The sequence below is a fragment of the Ornithorhynchus anatinus genome, chromosome 13 (assembly GCF_004115215.2).
Source record: "Ornithorhynchus anatinus isolate Pmale09 chromosome 13, mOrnAna1.pri.v4, whole genome shotgun sequence".
Classification (NCBI taxonomy): Eukaryota; Metazoa; Chordata; class Mammalia; order Monotremata; family Ornithorhynchidae; genus Ornithorhynchus; species Ornithorhynchus anatinus.
In genome coordinates, this window is record NC_041740.1 from 40531098 (window position 1) to 40553913 (window position 22816).

At 58.1% G+C, this 22816-nt stretch overlaps 1 protein-coding gene and 1 long non-coding RNA gene across 2 annotated transcripts; one reads left to right on the top strand and one right to left on the bottom strand.

The window, feature by feature from the left end:
• Positions 1-1085: 1085 nt before the first annotated feature.
• LOC120638776 lies at positions 1086-15383 on the bottom strand. Its single transcript, XR_005660715.1, has 3 exons — positions 15201-15383; positions 13424-13483; positions 1086-1128 (listed from the first exon to the last, which is right to left on the bottom strand). It is a non-coding gene; the product is annotated as an uncharacterized LOC120638776 (long non-coding RNA).
• On the top strand, positions 3582-22392 carry PLCB2 (phospholipase C beta 2). The gene is made up of 32 exons (XM_029078278.2): positions 3582-3965; positions 5799-5876; positions 7068-7136; positions 8150-8290; positions 8431-8510; positions 8704-8757; positions 9101-9176; positions 10611-10711; positions 10803-10969; positions 11092-11238; positions 11421-11578; positions 13104-13186; positions 14001-14085; positions 14267-14435; positions 14595-14695; positions 14883-14979; positions 15140-15224; positions 15382-15506; positions 15714-15868; positions 16540-16704; positions 16862-16961; positions 17167-17271; positions 17361-17455; positions 17559-17652; positions 18110-18154; positions 18399-18609; positions 19444-19612; positions 19854-19930; positions 20029-20124; positions 20780-20837; positions 21325-21411; positions 21558-22392. The coding sequence occupies exons 1-32, from the start codon at positions 3882-3884 to the stop codon at positions 21717-21719; spliced, it is 3519 nt and encodes a 1172-aa protein (XP_028934111.1). The 5' UTR covers positions 3582-3881; the 3' UTR covers positions 21720-22392.
• Positions 22393-22816: the final 424 nt, after the last annotated feature.

Here is a 22816-nt window from a genome sequence, read left to right on the forward strand (position 1 = left end):
GAGCTGGGTCTAAAACCCACTTCTTTTTTTTTTGGAGGGGGGAACGGTGGGTGGTATTTGTTAAATCTTACAGTGTCCTGGGCACTGTACTAGACGCTGGGAAAGATATCAGCTAATGAGGTTGAACACAGTCCATGTCCCACATAGGGCTCACAGTCTCAATCCCCATTTAACAGATGGGGTGACTGAGACATAGAGGAAGCGAAATGACTAGCCTAATGTCACACAGCAGACAAGTGGCAGAGTCGGGATTAGAAGCCGGTCCCAGGCCTGGGCTCTTTCCGCTAGGCCGTGCTGCTTCCCAAATCATATTTACTGAGCACTTACCCTGTGCAAAGCCCTGTACTAAGCACTGAACACTAGTTGCTAGTCTGTGGAATGAGTCAGATGCCATTAAGGGAGAGGCAGCATCACCCCAAGACACTGAGGAGTGACTTGAGCCCCATGGGAGATGAAAACTCTGGTTGAATCCCTGTGAAGTAAGAAGGAGTGGGCATTTTATGCTCATTTTACCAATGGAGGAACTGAGGCGTAGCAAAGGTAAGTGATTTGTCCAAGGTCACATACCAGGAGCTAGAAGCTAGGATTTAGGGAAGAGGGGGCCCTGGAGGAAGAAATCTCTATGAGGGGAGGGTCCTGGTAGGCTCCCCTCATCTATTCGCTTGTTGCAGTCTGGGAACGGGTCTGCCAACTGTTGTTTTGTAATACAAGAGATCGGTACACACCTTCCCTATCCAAAACGACCTTCAGTCTAGAGGGGGAAACATAAATAAGTAAATAATTTAGAGATATGTACTAATATGAGTAGATACATATCTACACAAACGCAAGAACTGTCGTCCACAACCCCCAGAGGCCGGGCCCTCCCCGAGCGCTGCGTGCAGAACAGAAGGAGCACTATTGGGTTGACACGGGGGTGGCTGGTCCTGGGTCTGGGGGAGTCCGTCTATAGTTCTATTGTATTCTCCCAAGCGCTTAGTACAGTACACAGAGTCTCAGCGTGGCAGAGTCGCAGCGTGGCTCAGTGGAAAAAGCCCGGGGTTGGGAGTCGGAGGTCATGCGTTCTAATCCCGACTGTGCCACTTGTCAGCTGTGTGACTGTGGGCAAGTCACTTCCCTTCTCTGTGCCTGCAAAATGGAGATGAAGATTGTGAGCCTCACGTGGGGCAACCTGATGACCCCGTATCTACCCCAGCGCTTAGAACAGTGCTCTGCACAGAGTAAGCGCTTAACAAATACCAACATTATTATTATTATTATTACAGTGCTCGGCACGCAGTGAGCGCTCAATAAATACGATTGAATGAATGATTCACCACTCCCTGGATTGGCCAGCAGGGGGCGTCCCGGGCCTTTGAATGGGACAGTCCCGCCCACAGGGGCTGTGATTGACAGGTTGAGGTGGGGGGGCCCGAGGCCCCCGGCCCCCTCCCCAATACTAGAGCGAGGGAGGAAGCAGAGCCCTTGTCAGATCCTAGCTCTACTGTTCTAAGCGCTGGGAAGGATACAAGGTGATCAGGCTGTCCCACGTGGGGCTCACAGTCTTAATCCCCATTTTACAGACAAGGTAACTGAGGCACAGAGAAGTGACTTGCCCAAAGTCACAGAGCTGACAAGCGGCTGAACCGGCATTTGAACCCATAACTTCTGACTCCCCAGCACGTGCTGTTTCCACTGAGGCTCGCTCTTCTCAAATTCTTTCCTCTCCATTGGCCTCAGTTTCCACAGCTGGGAAATGGAGAAAGACCCGCTCCAGGAGAAGCCCTGAGTCCCCACAGGGAGAAAGATAACCCCCAGAGGCTGTTGGGGGGGGGCCTGATGCCCCTCGATTGGCCCCGGTGGGTTGGAAGAGGCAGGGGAGGTGCAAGGGTGGGGATTTCATTCAGAGGGGTCTGAGGAGAGGGGAGGAGCCACTGGGGTGGGGTCAGGATGGAAGAGAAGGGGTGAGAAAATCAGAAAGAGAGGCAGAACTAGCAGGTGGGGCGCTGCAGGAGGGGCTCAACCTCAGAGGAGTGTAACCTCCCCAGCCTAGCCTCTGACCCTGGGCCCTGATTAATAATAATAGTAATTGTGGTACTTGTTAAGCCCTTACTATTTGCCAGGCACTTTACTAAGTGCTAGGATCGATTCAAGCAAGTCACGCTGGACACAGTCCCTTTCCCACGGGTGACTCAGTCTCAATCCCCATTTTACAGATGAGGTAACTGAGGCCCAGAGAAGTAAAATGACTTACCCAAGGCCACACAGCAGACAAGTGGCAGAATCGGGATCAGAACCCATGATAACCTTCTGACTTCTAGGCCTGGACTGTATCCATCACGCCATCATCCCGCACCAGCAGCTGCTGGCACCTCCGGTCCCTTCTCTATTCCCTGCAGCATTTGGGGGGTAAAACCCCACCTCCTACCATCCCCCCGGGACATACGCCATCTTCTTGTGGATACCAGGCCACCTCTTTCTTTTCTGCCCTATGGCCCTGCGTCCCCACCCCTGATGGCAACGACCGAGCTCCTGGGCAGGGACAAGGTCCAGGGTCTAGGACCTCGTTTGCCACGGAGATGGGTGAGGGGTAGGGGGATTGACCCCTCCCCGAAGAGGAGGCCGGGCCAGGGGTGGCCCTGGAAGGGAAGGAAGTGGCCACCCGAAGTCCCTCCTTCCCCCAAGCTGTTTGGGAGGGAGATAAGGGGAGCAGATTAAGTAAGAGGAAGTGGGCTGGAAACTAGCCTATTTGGGCAGAAGGTCTCGGACAACCCCGGGGGCCGGAGTGGGGGCATTGGGGATGAGGGCCTGGGGCCTGGACCAAAAGTAGGAGGAGGAGAGTGTTTAGTAGAGTGCTCTGCACACAGTAAGCGCTCAATAAATCCGACTGACCTCCTGAGAGTGATAGAGGGTTCTATTTGGGGCAGAGATCCTGGAGGCCCAGAAAAAGCCCCAGGGAGGGAGGCTGGAGTGGAGGCTGAATGGCGGAGGCCAGTGGGCAAGACGGGAGCTTGGGAGCGCAGTCTTAGAGGAGAAGGGAGGCTGGGAGGAGTGTGTGGTGGAGGGAGGGGTGTGTGATGGCGGGGAGGGCCGGCCGGTCAGGGGAATGTTTGAAGGGTGGTGATTGCTTCATTTTCCTAGGGAGGAAGTGTCGAGAAAGGGGGGCAGCAAGCTTTGGTTATTCAAAGCATTCCAGGTCTCCAGCTGCCAGCCAGGCCCCAGCTCCCGGGCTTCCATCAGTCCTGCCTCCTTTCCACAGCCCCCCATCCCCAGTAGCCGCTCTGCCCTCCACTGACCACCCCCCGCCTCCCCCATTCCCACCCAGGGTCCCCCAACCCAAGGATGGCCCTCTCTCCTCCCCACTCTGCCCACAAAGGGCGCCCCCTCCACCCGACTCATCCTGGAGCCGGCAGAGGGTCAAAAATCTCAGGCAGGCCCCCAGTCCGGGACTGCTAGCTCCGTACCCCCACCCCCCTCCCCGAGCCTGGCCCCATCCCTCTGAGGTTACAAGGGAACAAGAAGGAAGTCTGAAAGACAGGAAGTACAGCTGCTGCAGCGGATCCTACTCTCTCCCCAGACTACCCGGTCTCCCCCGACCCCATCCCCACACCGCCCCCCAGCCCAGGTGCCCCCGGGCAGCTGATTTACAATGCAGATGGTTACCTGGACGCCGCCTCGACGTTGCCCACCCGCCACTATAAGGAGAACTTGACTTCCGGACTGGGTAGTTTAGGGCGGGCAGCGCAGTGTGAGCCAGCCCGGACCCCTCCTCCTACCCGCCCTCTGCCCCCCCGCTCAGCCTCCTGGCACCTCTCTTGTCCGCCTGCCCGCCGGCTTGTCCTGGGCCCCCGCCCTGTCTTCCCTTGCCTTTCCAGGCCCAGCCCGGTGGGCCCCGAGCCCGCATGTCTCTCCTCAGCCCCATCCTGCTGCCCCCCGAGGTGAAGAGCTACCTGAGCCGGGGGGAGCGGTTCATCAAGTGGGACGATGTGAGTGTGGGGCCGAGGGACCGGGGTGGAAGAGGCCAGGCCTGGGGTCTCAAGGGTTGGGTGTTGGGGCGGACTGGGGTTCTGCAGGTTGCGGGACTGAGATCTGTGTGTTGCGGGGTGGGTGGTGAGTCTGAGTGTTTGTGTGAGTGGGGGCCGGCGTGTTCGGGCCACTTTTGATTGATCTGCGGGGTCGCCCGGATTGTCCGCGTGAACCACTTCAGATGCATTTCAATCGCCCGTATTTCTCGAGCGCTTACTCTGTACGGCGCAGTGTACTAAGCGTACGGTGTACTAAGAGCACTTGTGTGTGCCAGGAGGTATCTGTGTCACAAGTGCCCCTGTGTGGGGCAGTGCCGTGAACTGAACTCCAGCTTCGCTTATATTCCAGGTTTCTGAGTTTCCAGTCAGGGTTGAATCAATCTTATTTACTGAACGCTTCCTAGGTGCAGAGCACTGTACTAAAAATACCCAAGCTCATGGCTTTCTGGTCTGTGAATCCTTTAAAGTCTCTCTCTTTCCAGTCCTCAACAACCCGCCCCCAAATCCTCTTTTCCCCCAAAGCTTGCCGTGAAAAATTGGACCGTGTGTGTATGTATGTGTGTAAATTTCTCTATAGGTATAAACACAAGTGTATGCACGTCATTTGGTGTGCATGTGGGTTCAGGTCTGGGAGTGTACGTGTTTCTGAACATTTGTACATATGGACATACTTCTGGATGTGTGCAGTTGGTGTACAGAGTTCCATAACGAGGGAGAGCTAATCCCTGCCCAGAGATCTCAAAGCACCTGACAAACGTTGGCTCCTCCCCTGCCTGAGGGAGGGATGTGGCCTTCACTTTCTGTCCTGAGGAAGGCAGAGGGCTGAGGTTGAGTTGGAGTGGGGCCTGCCGATTCTGGGACAGAATCTCTGGAGAGAGATTCCCCCTTGCAGGAATCTGTGGGAATTGAGGGGGAAGGGGGAATGGGGGCAGGGAAGTGGGAGGATCCGGAGCCCCTGCTTTCGCTTCCTCCAGGAGGGATAGAGCAGGGCCTTGGCTCCCTCTGTATGACAAGCCGCCGCACCCTTCCCCTCTGGGTACCCGGCATAAACTTGGCTTGCAGGCAGCTTCTCCGCCGCCCTGCTGAGCTGGCCGCAGAGCAGAAGGAAATGGGTGAAGAGGGGGAGGGGAGGACTGGGGCCTGAGGAGAGGCCACTGTCCAGGGAAATGGGGCCAAGATGTCACCGGCTTTCTCTAGCCTGCCCCGGGCCTGCAGGCCGCTGGGACCCAGAGTAGACTGAGGGACCTGATCGCCATGGTAACGCCATCCTGGCTAAGAGATTAGACCTCTGCCATCTTGCCCCACCCAAAGGGGAAGAGGTGGCTGAGGAGTGGCCAATGAGAAGAGAGGCAGGGTGGCCCAGAGCAGTTCTCTTGGCCCTGGTGGGAGTCCCCTTCTTTGGCTGAGAGCCACGCCCCGAGAGTGCCAAGGGGAGAAACAGCTTCCTTTCAGTTCCTCTGGAAATGGTGCCTCACCGAGGCGGAGCCTGGGCCCCTGGGGCAGCCAGGGGAGACCTCCAGTTACCCGAATCCCAAGGATCCTGGGAAGGGGCTCCAGCCCCCTCCTGCTCCCTCCTCTCATTACCCCTTCCCTGCCAGCTTGGCCGTGCCCTATCTGCTGTTGTGCCCTCCGTAGCTGCCCCCCAGCAGGCCGGCCGCTCCTCGCCACTGGTCCCCGTGCCCTCCCTGCTTCTGTGCCAGGACCAGAGATGGGGATAGGGCGGAGTCAGGGGAGGACCCCTGGGAGGGAGGTGCCAAGCTCAACTCAGAGCACGATGGCTTTCTTGCTCTCCAGGACACGACACTGGCTTCCCCCGTGATCCTGCGTGTGGACCCAAAGGGCTTCTACCTGTATTGGACCTACCAGAGCAAGGTGATAATAATAGTCATAGTAATTATTGAGTTCCTACTGTGTTAAGTTCGAAATCACAAAAAAAAAAATACTTCCTGCCCACAAGGAGCTTACGCTCTCCTAGGTGACAGACATAAACTATTTACGAGAGCAATCAAAACAAATGATTGAATGTACAACTGACTAAATATATATATATTATGTAAGTGCTTGGGGTCGGGAGGAAATCGAGCAGTATATAAGTGCTAAAGTGTGGCTTAGCAGAAGATCTCAGATATGGGAGTCAGAGGACCTGGTTTCTAATTGTGGCTAGCTGGGAGACCTTAGGCAAGTCACTTAACTTCTTTGTGCCACAGTTTACTTATCTGTAAAATGGGGATTCAATATCTGTTCTCCCTCCTACTTGGACTTTGAGCCCATATGGGGTAGGGGCTGTGTATGACCTGATTATCTTGTACCTACTCCAGTCCTTAGTACTACTGTACTAAGCACTTAACAAAGAGTCATATTTATCGAGTGCTTACTGGGTGCAGAATACTGTACCAAACTCTTGGGAGAGTACAGTATAATAATAAGATGACACCTTCCCTGCCCACAAGGAGCTGAGAGTCTAGAGGGAGAGAGGGGCACTAATATAAATAAATTACAGATATGTACCAAAGTGCTGTGGGACTGGGAGTGGGGATGAATAAAGGGAGAAAGTCAGGGCGACGCAGAAGGGGGTGAGAGAAGAAGAAAGGAGGGCTTAGTCAGGAAAGGCATCTTGGAGGAGATGTGCCTTACCACAGATGTCATTATTATTACTGGGGCTGAAGGTCGTATCTCCTGACTCGTCCCATCAGACTCTGGAGGCTGTAGCTCCCCCTCAGGGCCTGTGGAACAAGAGGGTCTCCTGGGGACCAGAGTGTGTGAAGAGGAGGTCCCAGAAAAGTGGGGGACAGTTGGTAGGGCTGATATGGGGAAACTGAGGCTTGGACATCTAGGGAATAAGCCACCCAAGAGACCTAGCCTTCATCCCCTCCAGCCAGGGCAAGGGCTCTGAGGATGAGAAGAAGAGAGGGAGAACAGGAGGGGGTCGTCCCAGGTCCCCCTGAAGGGCTGAGGGGAGGGATCTGGAGGAAGGGAAGAGGGATCTGGGTCAGGCCTGGCTCACCTGGGGAGATCTCACTGGGCCAAACCCCTGAGCCTCTTTCCCTCCGCACTCTCTCTCAGGAGATGGAGTTCTTGGACATCACCAGTATCCGGGACACGCGCTTTGGAAAGTTTGCTAAGATGCCCAAGGTGAGCTTGGCACAGGCGGGGAGGGCTTGACTGGGACCTGGATGCCCAGGCACTGTCTCCTTTCCAGGCGGGGGCACCTGTCTATACCCCCTGTATTAGGGGTGGGGGGGGGTCTCATGGGTCCTGCTGGTGCCCTGCTTTGCTTAGATTTGCCTGTTCCCTGACCCTATTTCGGCAGGTGAGACAGGTAGGGAAATTTAGAGAAGGGGGGATGGGGTTAGGGGAAAGTGGAGTTGAAGGTGAAGGGAAGGCAGAGCAGCAGAACACCAAATGCCCAGGTCCAGTCTCCTTCCACTGGCCCTGAGAAAGAGGGTGGGTTCCGCTGGGACTTCCTGGGGGTTGGCTGGCAAGAAGGAAGGCTATCTCTCTGCCCAAGACTGGCTGTCTCTACCTAAGACTGGCTGTCTCTCCTCCCAAGACTGACTGTCTCTCCGCCTAGCACCGGCTTTCACTCCTCTCACACCTGGCTGTCCGTCCATCGAGAACTAGCTGTCTGTCCTCTGACAACTGGTTTTCTCTCCTCTCACATCCGGTTGTCTCTCCTTTGAGGATTGGCTGTCTCTCCTCATACAACTCACTGTCTCTCGAGAACTGGCTGTCTCTCCTCTCACACCCGGCTGCCTCTCCACTGAGGACTGGCTGTTTCTCCTCTCACAGCCAGCTGTCTCTCCACTGAGGACTGGCTGTCTCTCCTCTCACAAATATCTGTCTCTCCATTGAGGATTGGTAATCTTTCCTCTCACAACTCACTGCTCTGACCAGGTCTGACTGTCTCTCAGCACATGACTAGCTGTCTCTCCACCCAGAACGGACTGTCTCTCCACCCAGGACTAGCTGTTTCTCTGCCCAGGCCTGGCTGCCTCTCCATCCAGGACTCGCCTGGATCTGTGGCAGCTGAGGAAATTGTTACACAAGGGTGAGGCTAAGCAGGGTACAGAACCAGAGGCACCTAGTCCCTTGGTCACCGCCCCTCCCTCACCCACATCAACTCCTCTTTGACCGACCTCTTGCAGACCCAGAAGCTACGGGAGGTTTTCAACTTGGATTTTCCAGACAACACCTTCCTGTTGAAGGCTCTGACCGTGGTGTCCGGCCCCGACATGGTCGACCTGACCTTCCACAACTTTGTCTCCTACAAAGAGAACGTCGGCCAGGTGTGGGGGGAGGCAGGAGGAGGGAGTCGGGGAGACATGATCTCTGGGGGTTGGAGGGAAGGGGTCTACGGTCTTAACTGAGGTAATGAGCCCCTGACAATAGGTCTACCCTCTGTCCCCATGCCCGTTGTCCCCTGCAGACCTGGGCCAAGGATGTCCTGACTCTAGCCAAGGACCCACTGACGGCCAACGCCTCCCGCAGTACCTTTCTGGAGAAGATGTGAGTGAAGGCTGACTCCCAGCACTGGCTCACAGCCTGGGCCCCTCACACCCTGCTCTCTCCCCCAGAATCTGCTGGACAATCCCCTACGCTGTGGGCAAGAGCTCGGGGTCCAAGCCAGGGGTTGGCCCAGGGTGGGTGGAGGGTCGGGGCCAGGGCCTGGGACTGAAGAAGCCCACATCTTCTCCTCCAGTCTGGTGAAGCTGAAGATGCAGCTCAACCCAGAGGGGAAGATTCCAGTGAAAAAGTGAGCCCGGAGAGCCCAGTGTGATCACTGACTCTGATCCCTCCCGAGACTCACACTGGCTAACCCTGACCTGAACCCTAAATCTCACCATCACTAATCCTGACCCTGACCCTAATGCTGACCAGCAACCACCCTGGCTAACCCTGATCCTAAGCCTCCCCTCTACCCTCCTTACCTTTGCTCTCCCCACCTAGTCTTGCCTCCGGGCTGGCCCGGCCCCACTGTGGCCCATCCTTTCCCATTCTCTCCAGGCCTGACCTCCCTCTCTCCACCCACCTTTCCCTTATACCGGGCCCCACCTTACTCCATTTCCCCTTGGGATCTCCTCTGGCCCCTTCCCCAGCTTCTTCCAGATGTTCCCTGCAGACCGGAAACGGGTAGAGGCTGCCCTCAGCGCCTGTCATCTCGCCAAGGGCAAGGTGAGCATATGCCCTGTTCCCATTTTGTCTCCTTTTCCTCTTCCTCTGCTTCCTCCTTCTTCTCTTCCACCTCCTTCTCCTCCCCTTCTCATTCCCTCCTCCCTGCCCTACACCCTCACTTTCCTCAGGAGGCCCCTCCCAGAGGGCTGAGTCTTAGAATGGAACTAGAGAAATGCAACCTGGAGGATCGATAGGTAAGGAGGTTACAGAAATGGACAACCTGGATGATCGGGGAAAGAAGCTGTCAAAGAAATTAAGGCTAACTAGCATCACCAGGGGGATGGAGCCTGGAAAGATGTACACTGAGCAGGTTCAGGTTTGAAGCTTAGAAAATCACAAAGGGCACGGACAGGGCAAACATGGAATTGTTGTTCCTCAAATAGCAGAGGACAGGACCAGGGGTGCTCGTGGAACCTGAAAAATAGAAGGTTTTAAACAAATAAAAGGAAGCACTTCTCCCAGAGAGGGGGAGAGCAGTTGGAATTTGTACTCACAAGAGGTTGTACGGGGTGAACAGATCAGCAGGATCAAGAAACATATAGATAAATCATAGTTGGAATGGCACATTAAGAGTCCTAAGAGGAAAATTTAAGGTTGTTAGAAGGTTCCAGAACGATCTGGATAGATTAATGGATGAGAGGTGCATGAGGGGTTACTGGGAGAGAGTCAGGGGTGTTGGAGGGTCCATGCTGGGTCACTGAGGGAGAGTGAAGGGTGGAGAGGGGAGAGTCGGGGGTGGGTGCTGGACTCCAGACCCAACCCAGCAGTTAGAGACCCCAGGAAATATTTCTTGCTGCTGGTCTTGTCTCTCTGGTGGTCGTGTTTGCTTCCTAACAATGGTGCCCCTCGGTTGACAAGTTCATCTTGGGGTCCACTGTGACCCCTAGATCCAGGTTCTTTAGTGTCTGTGGCAGAGCCCTCCACTGTACAATTTGGCTGTGGATGCGCTGATGTGAATGGCATGTTCCCCTGCGCTTCGTTGCTTGTCCGTCTTGGGCCTTGCATGTGCCTCAATAGGAGGCTGGGCAGTGGGGGTGCTGAAACCCTCACTTTCCCTTCCCTCTTGGGTACCCCCCCCACCTTAAGCAGAGCAGCAGCTAAAGAGGGAGTCCTCTCCCCTCTTTTACCAGCCCCTTGGCATGACCCTGCCTTGGCCCTTTTCTGCCATCCTTGCTCCTTTGCCCACCTCTCTACCCATGCCCATGCCCACCCCACATCCAGGCAGTTGTATTCCCCCCGTTTCCTCCCCTGCATGGGTTGGCTTTGCCCACTTCTGAGGGCACTGTGGATGCCTATCCCTCCTCTGAGTATCAGCCCCATCATGTGCCCTGGGACCACTGCCCCCCGCTGCCCCTCACCCGTGCCGCTCTGGGGAGCCGAACTTGGGGGTGGAGGGAGGAGGAGGCCTAATGGCTGACTCTTTGGCTCACTCAGAACGACTCCATCAACCCCGAGGACTTTCCAGAGCCCGTCTACCGCAGCTTCCTCATGAACCTGTGCCCCCGGCCAGAGATCGACGAGATCTTCACCTCCTAGTGGGTGACGGGGAAGCACGGGGGAGTCATGGGGGTGGGGAGGGGCAGGGGTGCAGGGAGTGGAGGACCAACCGGCCCCTCCGGCCCCCAGCCATGCCAAGGCCAAGCCCTACATGACGAAGGACCACCTGACCGAGTTCATCAACAAGAAGCAGCGGCACTCGGGACTCAACTCCCTCCTATTCCCGCCAGCCAGACCCGAGCAGGTGCAGGGCCTCATCGACAAGTACGAGCCCAGCGGCCTCAATATCCAGCGGGGTGAGGACCCGGCCCCCGAGCCCCCCAGAGAACTTCCCCCAAGGCTCCTTCGGTGCTAGGTTTCTCGGCCCCTATCCTCCACGGGGTCGTGACCTTTCCCCCCCCACCCCCATGTCTGGCAGGTCAATTGTCCCCCGAGGGGATGGTATGGTTTCTGAGTGGCCCTGAGAACAGCGTGGTGGCCCAGGACAAGCTGCTTCTTCACCAGGACATGAGCCAGCCCCTCAACCACTACTTCATCAACTCCTCCCACAACACCTACCTGACAGGTCAGACCCCCTTCCCCGGACCAGCCCCCTCCACAACACCTACCTGCCAGGGCAGACCTTTCCCCAGCCCAGCCCCCTCCCAAAATACCCACCTGACAGGGAGGGATTTCTTCCCTCCAAGTGTGATGGGGGTACAAGCGGGATGGTCCCTGACTCTCCACCCCCGATGTGCCCCGGCCTAGCGGGTCAGTTCTCGGGGATCTCGTCCCCTGAGATGTACCGCCAGGTGCTGCTCTCTGGCTGTCGCTGCGTGGAACTCGACTGCTGGAAGGGGAAGCCCCCAGACGAAGAACCCATCATCACCCACGGCTTCACCATGACCACCGAGATCCCCTTCCGGGTAGGTAGAGTCAGGCAGCGGGGGGCATCGGGGGATTACGGAATTCCTTCCTCATCCGTATAGTTCCCAGTAAAGCTGTGAGCCCGTCATTGGGCAGGGGTTGTCTCTATCTGTTGCCGAATTGTACATTCCAAGCGCCTAGTACAGTGCTCTGCACATAGCGCTCAATAAATACGATTGAATGAATGAATGAATTACAATCAGGGACCGGGGCCCAGAATACCTGACGTGACATGACATCTGAAGTGAGCACCACTGGGGCTACAGTCCCTCAATCAATATTATTTACTGAGCTCCTAATGGGTGCAGAGCACTGTACTAAGAACTTGGGAGAGTACAAGAGAGTTTGAAGACACAATCCCTGCCCGCGAAGAGCTGACGGTTCAGCAGCAGAGACAGATACAGATTAATGTACGGGTAGAAGAGAAAGGAAAGCGATTTTGTAGATGAGTAAGTGCTTAAATAATAGGGTGTGTAAATCGATATGTACAGAAACGTGACGGAGGTCTGACTGCTTGAGTGGGCAGTTGGTGCAGAAATACGGAGCGGGAAGTTAGCGGGTGGAGAAAAATTAATCAGGGGAGGGACTCCTGGAGGAGATGGGATTTCAAAAGGGCTCTGAAGATGGGAGGGGGCTGGCGTCTGGTGGATCTGAACGGGGAGGGAGTTGCAGGGAAGAGGAAGGGCATGAGCAAGAGGTTGGGAAAAAGAGAGATGAGAATGTGACTTAGAGGGGAGGTAAGCCTGAGGGGAGTGAAAAATGTGAGCAGGGGTGTCATAGCAGAAGACAGGATAAATAAGAGGAAGAAAGCTTATGGCGTGTCTTAAAGCCAGGGGCCAGGATGCTGCTTCAGTCAATCAATCGGTGATATTTATTGAGCACTTACTGTGTTTGATGCAGAGGGGAATGGGTAACCATTGAAAGATTTTGAGGAATGGAGAGACAAGGGGAAAATGATGCTTTAGAAAAATGATCTGAGCAGCAGAGTGAGGCATGGACTGAAGAGGTGAGAAACCGGAGGTGGAGAGACCAGTGAGGAGATTAAGAGAGTAGTCAATCTGGGAGATGACAAGAACTTGAACCACGAAGCGGCCGTTTGGACAGAGAAGAAGGAGTGGACTGGGAAAAACTAACAGGATTGAAAGATGGGCAGAACGGGAGAGTTGAAGGAGGAAGAGAGGGGGACTAGGAAAAAAACCCCATCAGATTGGCTGAGAAGGAGGTCACTGGTGACCTCGGGGAGGGCAGTTTCAGTGGTGCGAAGGGGGTGAAAACGCAATTGCTGAGAGAACGTCAAGAAGGAAGTTGGAGAAGAGGAAGTAGAGGCGGCGGGTGTACAGATGCTGTTGGAGGAGTTTGGATAGAAATGGGAGGGGGGAGGAGGGGCACAGGTAGTCCCAGCAGGGAGGCTGGGGTTTGGACGGGAATGGGAGGGGGGAGAGAAGGGGACAGGTAGTCTCAGTAGGCAGGCTGGGGTCCCCCAGTGAATCTATCCCTCGCTCCCCCACCCCTTCGCCCTCTCAGGACGCAATTGAGGCCATCGCTGAGAGCGCCTTCAAGACTTCCCTCTACCCAGTCATCCTGTCCTTCGAGAACCACGTGGACTCGTGAGTTCCCGCCCCCCACAAAACCTGCAGTAAAATATTTATTAAGCGCCTGCCATTGTGCAAAGCACTCTGCGAAGCATCCACGGGTGAAGTATAGAATGAGTGCCCGGCCCTCAAGGGACTTATAAGAGAAGAGGGGTTTGGTGACAGGTGCGTAAGGAAAGATGAAAGAAAAATTTGGAAGATGAGGATGACAGTAATTACAAAAGGAGCAGTAGGATTTCAGGCTTCTCGTACCTCAGTCCAACGGTTTACAGAATTCCCAGTTGCAGCCATGGTGGTGGCCTTCCCGATGTCCTAAAATAATAATAATTGTGGCATTCATTAAATGGTTACTATAGATCAAGCACTATACTACACACCAGGGTAGTTACAAGATAGTTAATTTGGGCACAGTCTCTGTCCCTCCTGGGGCTCACAGTCCCAGTAGAAGAAAGAACAAATATTGAGTCCCCGTTTTCCAGGGGAGGAAACAGTCTCAGCGAATGACTTGCCCATGTCACATAGCAGAGCAAGATTAGAACTAGGTCTTCTTTCTCACGGGCATGTGCTCTTTCCACTAGGCCACATCCCACCAGTGTTTGAGTCCATCCTGGGCTGGAGCAGGGGTTGATTGGAGCCCCAGTGGCATGGGTGGGGTCAGGGCAGCTTCTCTCCCATGGGGTGGGCACCAGAGGTCAGGTCTACGGGCATCAGTGAAGGACTCCCCTGTCTAAAAGACGGGGTGGGCAGCTGGACCTTATGGTAGGGGAGGGGAACTGGTTGGAAGTTACCTAGAGACTCCCCTCCCCACGCCTTCTCTCCACCCGGACAGCCCTCGCCAGCAGGCCAAGATGGCCGAATACTGCCGCACCATGTTTGGGGACATGCTGGTCACAGAGCCACTGGACAAGTTCCCCGTGAGTGTGGACGAGGAGAGGGGTAGAGGGCGACTGTGGGAGGCACTGGGGAGGTGGGGCGGGGGTCCTGAGCCCCCAGGGCACTGCAGGAACCCTGAGCTTCTAAGGAAGAGATTAGGGGTGGCAAGGGGCATGGGGAGGAAGGCTGAGGTTTGGCTCTGATCCCTCCCCCATTCCACAGCTGAAGCCGGGGGTCCCCCTGCCCAGCCCCCAGGATCTCCTGGGGAAGATCCTCATCAAAAACAAGAAGAACCAGTTCTCTGCCAGCCCTCCTCCCCCCGAGGAGGAGGACTCCAGTGGGGAACCTCTGTCCAGCGGTGACAACCCAAGAGTCCAGGGAGGGGACACTGGTATGGAGCAGGGGCTGGGGTGAGGGGAAGGATCAGGGATGGGGGCTGAGGCAGAGTTGTGGGGGGTACCCCGATCAGGGATGGGGTTGAGGGGTCCGGTTTGGGGCAGAGGTTGTGGGGGCTGGCGCAGCCGGGGGCTGACGGAGCCGTACGTGGTAGCGCGGGCCAGCGAGGAAGAGGCCGAGGAGGTGGAGGAGGAAGAGCAGGAGGAGTCCGGGAGCTTGGATGAAGAGGAGATGAAGAAAATGCAGTCGGATGAGGTGTGTGGGGGATGGAGGCTGGGATCCCTCGGACACTTTCCTGCTCCCGGGAGACAATGCCATCACCACTCTGTGCCGGGTCCCGCCACCCCAGGAGCTCGGGTCTCTCTGGTCTGCACTGCCTCATACAGCATGTCCTTCTGTGGGCCCCAGACTGACCCACCCTCCTCTGCCCCCCTCCTCCCAGGGTACTGCCGGCCTCGAAGTGACCGCCTACAAAGAGATGTCCAGCCTGGTCAACTACATCCAACCCACTAAGTTCATCTCCTTTGAATTCTCTGCCCGTGAGAGGGAGTGGAGGGTTGGAGGCGGGTGGAACTGAGGGTGGGCCAGCCTCCGGGCAGGGCAGGGGCAGTGAGGACTGGGTTCGGTCCCAGGCACGGCCCACCCTATTTAGAGTAGATCCCCCAGCCCAGCCCAACCCCAGCCCTCTCCTTCCCCTAGAGAAGAACCGCAGTTACGTCATCTCCTCCTTCACCGAGATGAAGGCCTACGATTTACTCACCAAGGCCCCTGTGCAGTTCGTAGAGTATCCTTGAAGCCATGGCGGGCGGAGCGCGGGGAGGGGTCCCCCAGGGCCGGGGAGGGGCTGGGATGGCCGGACCCCGGGGTCCGGAGGGGAGCCGGAGGGGCAGAGCGGGAGGGATGCCGTCTGCTGGCCGGTTGGCCCCCTATACCCAGGGCAGCTACAACAAGCGCCAGATGAGCCGGATCTACCCCAAGGGAACCCGCATGGACTCGTCCAACTACCTGCCCCAGATGTTCTGGAATGCCGGCTGCCAGATGGTCGCCCTCAACTTCCAGACTCCCGGTGGGTGGCCCGGTTCTGCGAGATCGGGGGGTCCACACATCCTGCCGCTGGAGGGAACTTGGAGAGGTCAACCCGTCCAGTCCCCTGCCTTTGCCACCTGGGGCAGATGGGGCCTGTGAGTGGCCCAGCGGGCAGGGGCACGTACTTGTTGCCCCGGGTGCGCCCCCGCAGCTGCCCCTGACGGGCCCCTTCCCGCCCCACCCGCAGACCTGCCCATGCAGCAGAACATGGCTCTCTTCGAGTTCAACGGCCAGAGCGGCTACCTCCTGAAGCATGAGTTCATGCGCCGGCCGGACAAGCAGTTTGACCCCTTCTCCGTGGACCGCATCGATGTGGTGGTCGCCAGCACCCTCTCCATCACGGCAAGGACCCTGGGGGAGCGGGAGCCCACCTGGGGGTGGGGCCGGGGAGGCGATTTGGAGGGAGGGAGGAAGCCGGCCCTGGGGGACACTCCCCCGCCCCCCTTCCCGCCTCCACTTCTCAGGACTTGGGGAGCATCGACTCCAGCAGGTTCCCGCAGTGGCGGGTTGCCATGGTTACCGCCTCCCCCTCAGCCTCTCTCTTGGTCTCCATGGAAACAGAAGGGGGGGCGCTGGAGCCCGAGGTGGGGAGGGGTGTGGGGATGGGAGCAGGGGGCTGACCCCATTGACCATGGGAAAAATTGAGGTAGTCTGACAGTACTGGGGAGGGGGGTGGTTCCCAAGTCCCCCTGAATTGGGACGGCCCGGGGGCAGGACGCCACAGCCCTAACCACTGGACTTCCCGACTCCCTCCCCATGGCTAGAGCAGAGTGGGGGAGAGGACCTCCCACCCTGCCCGCCCTGCCGTGCTGGGCCGGTGACCCCCGAAGCAATCAATCAGTCAGTGGTACTTACTGAATGCTTACTATGTGCAAAACAATGTACCGAGTGCTGGGGAGAGTACGATACAACAGAGTTAGTAGACACGTTCCTTGCCCGCCGCGAGCTAAGCCAGGAGACCCCGGGGAAGGGACCGGGGGAAACTGAGGCTCGGCCGGGGGCCGGTCCCACAGGTGATCTCGGGGCAGTTCCTGTCGGAGCGCAGCGTCCGCACCTACGTGGAGGTGGAACTGTTTGGGCTGCCCGGGGACCCCAAGAGGCGCTACCGCACCAAGCTGACGCCCAGCGCCAACTCCATCAACCCCGTCTGGAACGAGGAACCCTTTGTCTTCGAGAAGGTGGCCCGGTGGGGGGCTGAGGGGCAGCAGAGGGTTTCCAGGGACCGGCAACAGGTCACCCGGGGTCGGTCTGGAAGGGGCGTGGGATCGGTGGGCTATGTGCAGGCCCCCGGCCCCCCCTCCAGCTTCCAAAGACCCCCTCCCCGTCCCCTTCCAGATCCTGATGCCCGAGTTGGCTTCCCTGCGGGTGGCAGTGCTGGAAGAGGGGGGCAAGTTCATCGGTCATCGCATCATCCCGGTCAACGCCGTTCACTCCGGTAAGGGCTGACCGGCCTCTCCCCACCCCTTCTCCAACCTGCTCCTTTGAGGGAGGCCTGGACCCTGCCCGGGCACCAGGGGCATCTCCAGCTGCCAACGGGATCCGTGGCGGGGGGGGTCTCCTGGCAGTCACTGACCCTGGAAGGGATGGCAAGGGGCAGGTCAGATGGGTGGGTCCGCTGAGCACCCCTTCGTGCCCAGCAGGGTACCACCACCTGTGCCTGCGCAGCGAGAGCAACGTGCCACTCACCATGCCCGCCCTCTTCATCTTCCTGGAAATGAAGGACTACGTGCCTGACACCTGGGCAGGTAAACCCACCTCTCCCCCGGCGCTGGGATTCACATCGTGGGGGGGTGTGGATCTGCCCAATGCCCACCGTGCCCCTCTCTGCCCACAGACCTGACCGTCGCCCTCGCTAACCCCATCAAGTTCTTCAATGCCCACGACAAGAAGTCGGTGAAGCTGAAGGAGGCGGGGGATACCCCTCCTGAGGTGGGTGGTACCCAGCATCCGGGGGCCACGGGGCAGGGCGGCCTGGCGTCGGGGGTGTCGCGACCCCCTGCCCCGAGTGACTCCCCCGACCCCCTGGCAACAGCCCTTCCAGCTCCGGACGTCGGCTCCGGCTCAGGCCAACGGCACGTCGACCTCCACGGGCTCTTCCGCGGCTCCCTCTTCCAATGGACCTGCAGGTACCGGGCTCCGGGTCACGGCTGGCCATTGCCCCCCTCTCTCCACGGCTTCCTGGCATCGGGGCAGCTGGTGGCCCTGGCAGTCCCAGATGCCCACCCTCCCCCATCTGGGCACGGCACCCGACCCAGGGTGCCGCCTGCCTGCCTCGCGGCCCTGCCCTGAGGAGACACCGATGGGGTCCCCTTCCTCTCATTCATTCATTCATTCAATCATATCTATTGAGCGCTTACTGTACTATGCGCTTAAGCTCCTCTGCTCTGCACCCTGTCCCCCTGCCCTCCTCCCCCTCGACCTGCCCTCTTCCCCCTCTTCTTCTCCCGCTCGCCCTCCTCCCCCGCTGGGGATCCAGCGACCCTGGCAGCCCGCTCCGTAATTCTTGTATACACCCCAGCGCTTAGGACACTGCTTGGCACTGTTATACCATAATTAATATCATAATTATTATTATTATTCCAGCCGCTCTGGTCTGGGCCAAGGAAGAAGCACTGAGAGAAGCTGCGGGTAAATCTCCCGGGGACAGGGGCGGGGCGGGGGTCAGGGCTGGGAGTAAACCACGGAATAGAGAGAGGGAGGGTTAGGGAGCAGGGTCAAAGTTAGAGTCTGCATCGGATTTGGGTTAGGAACAGCGAGCCCCGGGAGCCCCAACGCCTCCAGAATTCCCAGTAGTGGGAGAAGGCCAAGACCTGGAAGTCAGGGGCAGGAAATGGGGCTGGGTCAGGGTCTGTGACGGCCCCCGGGTCCCCAGAGCCTCAGACGGCCAGTCTGGAGGAGCTGCAGCAGCTGAAGAGCTTCGTGAAGCTGCAGAAGCGGCAGGAGAAGGAGCTGAAGGAGCTGGAGCGACGGGGCGGGCGGCGGCGGGAGGAGGTGCTCAGCAAGTACGCCACCCTACTGGCCGAGCTGGACGCCCAAGGCGGGGGCAAGAAAGTTTCCTGCGGCAAGAGCATCCGCAAGAAGAGGTACCATCCGCCGCCCCGCGCTCCATCCCTTGCCCTAGGCCGGGGTGGGCAAGGTTTCTTCACACAAGCGCTCTGGGACTCTGCGGGTGGAGGGTGGGTGATCGCAGCTCGCAGAGGGGGTGGAGCCCACCTTGGAAATCCCACACTTTTCCTCTGGGGCTACTAGACTGGGGAGGGGGTGGTGGAGGAGGGTTTGGAGAGCCCCCCCCCCCCGCGACCCATCCCCACTCTTGCCATTCCTGCCCCCACAATCTCCCTCCTTCACCTCCCCACCTTCGGTCATCTCCCTCCCTCCAGTCACTCGTTCATTCGTTCAATGGTAATTATTGAGCACTTACTGTGCGAACACTGTACTAAGCGCTTGGCGCAGTACAGGGACCCGGGAGCCAGAAGGTCATGGGTTTTAATCCCGCCTCCGCCACTTGTTTGCTGTGTGATCTTGGGCAAGTCATTTCGCTTCTCTGGGCCTCAGTTACCTCATCTGTAAAATGGGGATTCAGACTGTGAGCCCCACGTGGGACAAGGACTGTGTCCAACGCGATTCGCTTGTATTCACCCTAGTGCTCAGTACCGTGTCTGGCACATAGTAAGCACTTTATCATTATTATTATTACGATACAACAATATCGTAAATTTACAGTTGGGGCGGGGGGAGGGGTTGCAGTCTAGAGGGGAGGCTCAGGGCTTCACCCCCCCCCCATCTCCTGCCATCTCCCCTCCTTTCACCTCCCCCCTTCCCTGGTTGGCAGAGGCCAGCCCACCTCTCAGCGGGCCTCTCCCCTTCCTCCCTGGTTGGCTCCCACCCGCCCGTGCTGCCCCGGGCCGGCCTGGCAGAAGTCTACCCTGGGAGGAGGGCGGCGGGACCTGGCAGGGCGAGGGGTCCGACGACAGCGACAGCCGCGTGCGGGAGCAGCTGAGGGAGAAACTGGAGACGGAGTTACTCCAGCACGGGGAGGACCACTACCGGGGCTTGCTGAAACGCAAGGAGCAGCACATCGGCGAGGTGCGGGCAGCGGCGGGCACAGGCGTCCCCGCCCTGGGCTTCCTCCCCTCCCCAGGCCCAGCGAGGAGCCACCGTCCAGTCTTAGAAGCCGACAGGGCAGGGCCCAGAGGTGGTGTCCCAGGCCATGTGGTCCACAGCTGGGGGGGGGGGTCCCTTGCCCACCTTCCCATCCCTCCTGTCCCCGGGAAAGTGGGAGCAGGGTCACGGCTCCGGTGAGCCCCTCCCCACCATCATCCCCCAGCAAATGGCCAAGGTGACCGAGCTGGCCCGGGAGAGACACACGGCCGAGCTGAAGGCCCTGAAGGAGTCGGCGGAGAGGTACGGGCCAGGACCGCGAGACCCCGCCTTCGGCCCATCCCGGTCCACTCCTCCGGATGTGCTGACACCTTCTCCCTCTCTCCCTTGCCCCCCGGCAGTGACACCAAGGAGATGAAGAAGAAGCTGGAGGCCAGGAGGCTGGAGCGGGTCCAGGCCACGAGCAAGAGCGCCAGCGACAAGATGGCCCAGGAGCGGTAATGGGGTGGGGAGGGAGGTTTCCGGCTTTCCCCCACCCTATTCTCACTCCTCTACTTGAGCCCATGCCCAGGCCCGATCCCAGTCTTCCCAATAGCATCGCCTTCTGGAAAGAACACTGGCCTGAGAGTCAGAAGGACCTGGGTTCTAGTCGTGGTTCCGCCACTTACCTATTGTGTGACCGCTGGCAAATCATTCATTCATTCATTAGTATTTATTGAGCGCTTACTAGGTGCAGAGCACTGTACTAAGCGCGTGGAATGTACAAATCGGCAACAGATAGAGACAGTCCCTGCCCATTAACGGGCTTACAGTCACTTCAATTCTCCTTGCCGCAGCTGGAGGCAAAATGGGGATTCGATTCCTGTTCTCCCTCCTACTTAGACTGTGAGTCCTACGTGGTACCTGATTTTCTTGTATCTATCCCAGTGCTTAGCCCATAGTAAGGGCTTAGCAAATACCACAATCATTATTATTATGGGCCCTCTGGTCCCGGCCCCGAACCAACCACCGAAGGTGGCTTACCCCCTCCTCCGGCCCCTCTGACTCCGATGCCCACCCTACCCCCATCAGACCTCTCAGGGAGGGCATGTTCCAGGCTTGCCGCCCTGACCCGCCCCCCCTCAGCTCCCGGTTCCTTCCTCCCTCCTTCAGGGTGAAGAGAGAAATCAACAACTCCCATATCCAGGAAGTGGTTCACATCATCAAACAGGTGGGTGGGTGTCAGTGGGAGGAGGCAGGCAATGAGCTTGCCCGAGCTCCCTCACATCCTCCGGGCACGACAGGGGCCTGGCCCTCAGATTGGCACCGTCCCCCACCACGGCCTTAGCCTTTCAGGCCCCAGTCCTGGCTCTCCACCTGCTCTAAACCCCCCATCAGTGCTCCAGCAAGGAAGGAGGGGGAGAAGGGTGTCGTCTCCTGAGGGTCAGGGGACTGAGCACCAGATTGGCAGCAAAAGACGAGTACTCGGTCCGGCTATGCAAAGGGCGTGACCTCTGAGACCTTCGGCGCGGGGTAGCCCCTCGGTGGTGCCTGTCGGAATGATTCAGAGGTGGGGGACAAGGGGGGCACTGCCAGTTCTCTGTGGCACAGTGCCTTCCACCGCTACAGGAACCGACGCCGCTACAGGGGGCGGAAGCGAGCAGGGGGGTGGGGAGGGTAGAAGCAAAACTCCCAGGCGAATGCACCTTCTTGCCCAGATTACCGACAACTTGGTGAGGCACCAGGAGAAACTGGAGGAGAAGCAACTGGCCTGCCTGGAGCAGATCCGGGAGAAAGAAAAACGGGTAAAGATTTCTGCCACCCCAGGGCCACCTTGGGCCCCATGAGCCGGGGGCCTGCCGACACCCGACCCTGCAGCAGCTGGCAGGGAAGGACAGGAGGCTGGTGGTGCCCTGAGCCCTGCTTTGCCATGCTCCGCTCTGCCTTGCAGGTCCAGAAGGAAGCGCTGTCTGAGTACGAGGAGCGGATGAACGGGCTGGGAGACGAGGTGCAGGAGGCCATCAGGGCCTGCCTGGGGGGCTGCCTCCCCCCAACAGCCCAGCCCAGGAAGCCCGAGGCCCTCGACCTCCGGGGACGCCCCTCCCCAGCCTGAAGAGGCTCTGCCTTCCGCCCTGGAAAGTGGGGACACCCAGCTCTGACTGCCCTCCCCCAGCCCCTTTCAGACAGAGAGAGAACGTAGGGGTGATTACCTCCAGGCCTGCAGGGAGAGGGGGCTCAGCTCCCCCAGCAGGAACAGGCTTCACTCAGACCACCCTCCCTCTGCCCCTGCCCCCTGGGAGCGGAGATGAGGGAGAAGGGCAGGCTCCCTGAAGCTCAGACTTCCAAACTTAGTGGGGTGATGGCCTCCAGGCCCTGCACTGGGGAAACAACGAGGACAAGAGGCGGTGGAAGTGAGATTTCCACCCACCTCAATCCGGATATCTCTCCCCGGAAAGCTGTTCCTCTCCGGGATCTCCAACGGACTCCCCTCCTCCCACCCCTCCTGGAAATTACACCCTGCCCTCCAGGTGTTGCCCCCAGTGGTCCCCATCCTCAATGGTTCCGTTAGGGATGCAGGGTAGGGGGAGGAGCGCCAGCTGTGTCTGCCCGGGGGTGCTGATGGGTTGATGCAGACCAGGATCTTTAGCACCTGATCTAATTCTACCTAGGCCCATAGCTAGGGGTGGGAAGAGGCGATGGAGCGGGGGCTAGCCCTGTCTGAATGTCGTTGGCTTATTTATTTTCCTCTTTCTTAGACAATTAAAAGACCCTCGTTCTGTATTTCAGCCTAGACTCCTTCTTGGTAGGATGGGGGGCGTGGAGGGAGGAAGTGGGCTGAAGTTCACCTGTCATTCTCCCAGAGACCAGGGTACTTGGAGAGTCACCGTGGGCCTTATCCATCCTGCCACTCACCCCACCCTAGGGTGCCAGCTCCCTCTCTCCCCGAGACCCCCAGTCTGACCCTCCTCTGCCTAGCCAAGTGCGAAGGGAAATAGATAATAATAATAATGTTGGTATGTTAAGCACTATGTGCAGAACACTGTTCTAAGCGCTGGGGTAGATAGACGGTAATCAGGTTGTCCCACATGAGGCTCACAGTCTTCATCCCCAGATGAGCTCACTGAGGCACAGAGAATTCATTCAATAGTTCATTCAATAGTATTTATTGAGCGCTTACTATGTGCAGAGCACTGTACTAAGCGCTTGGGA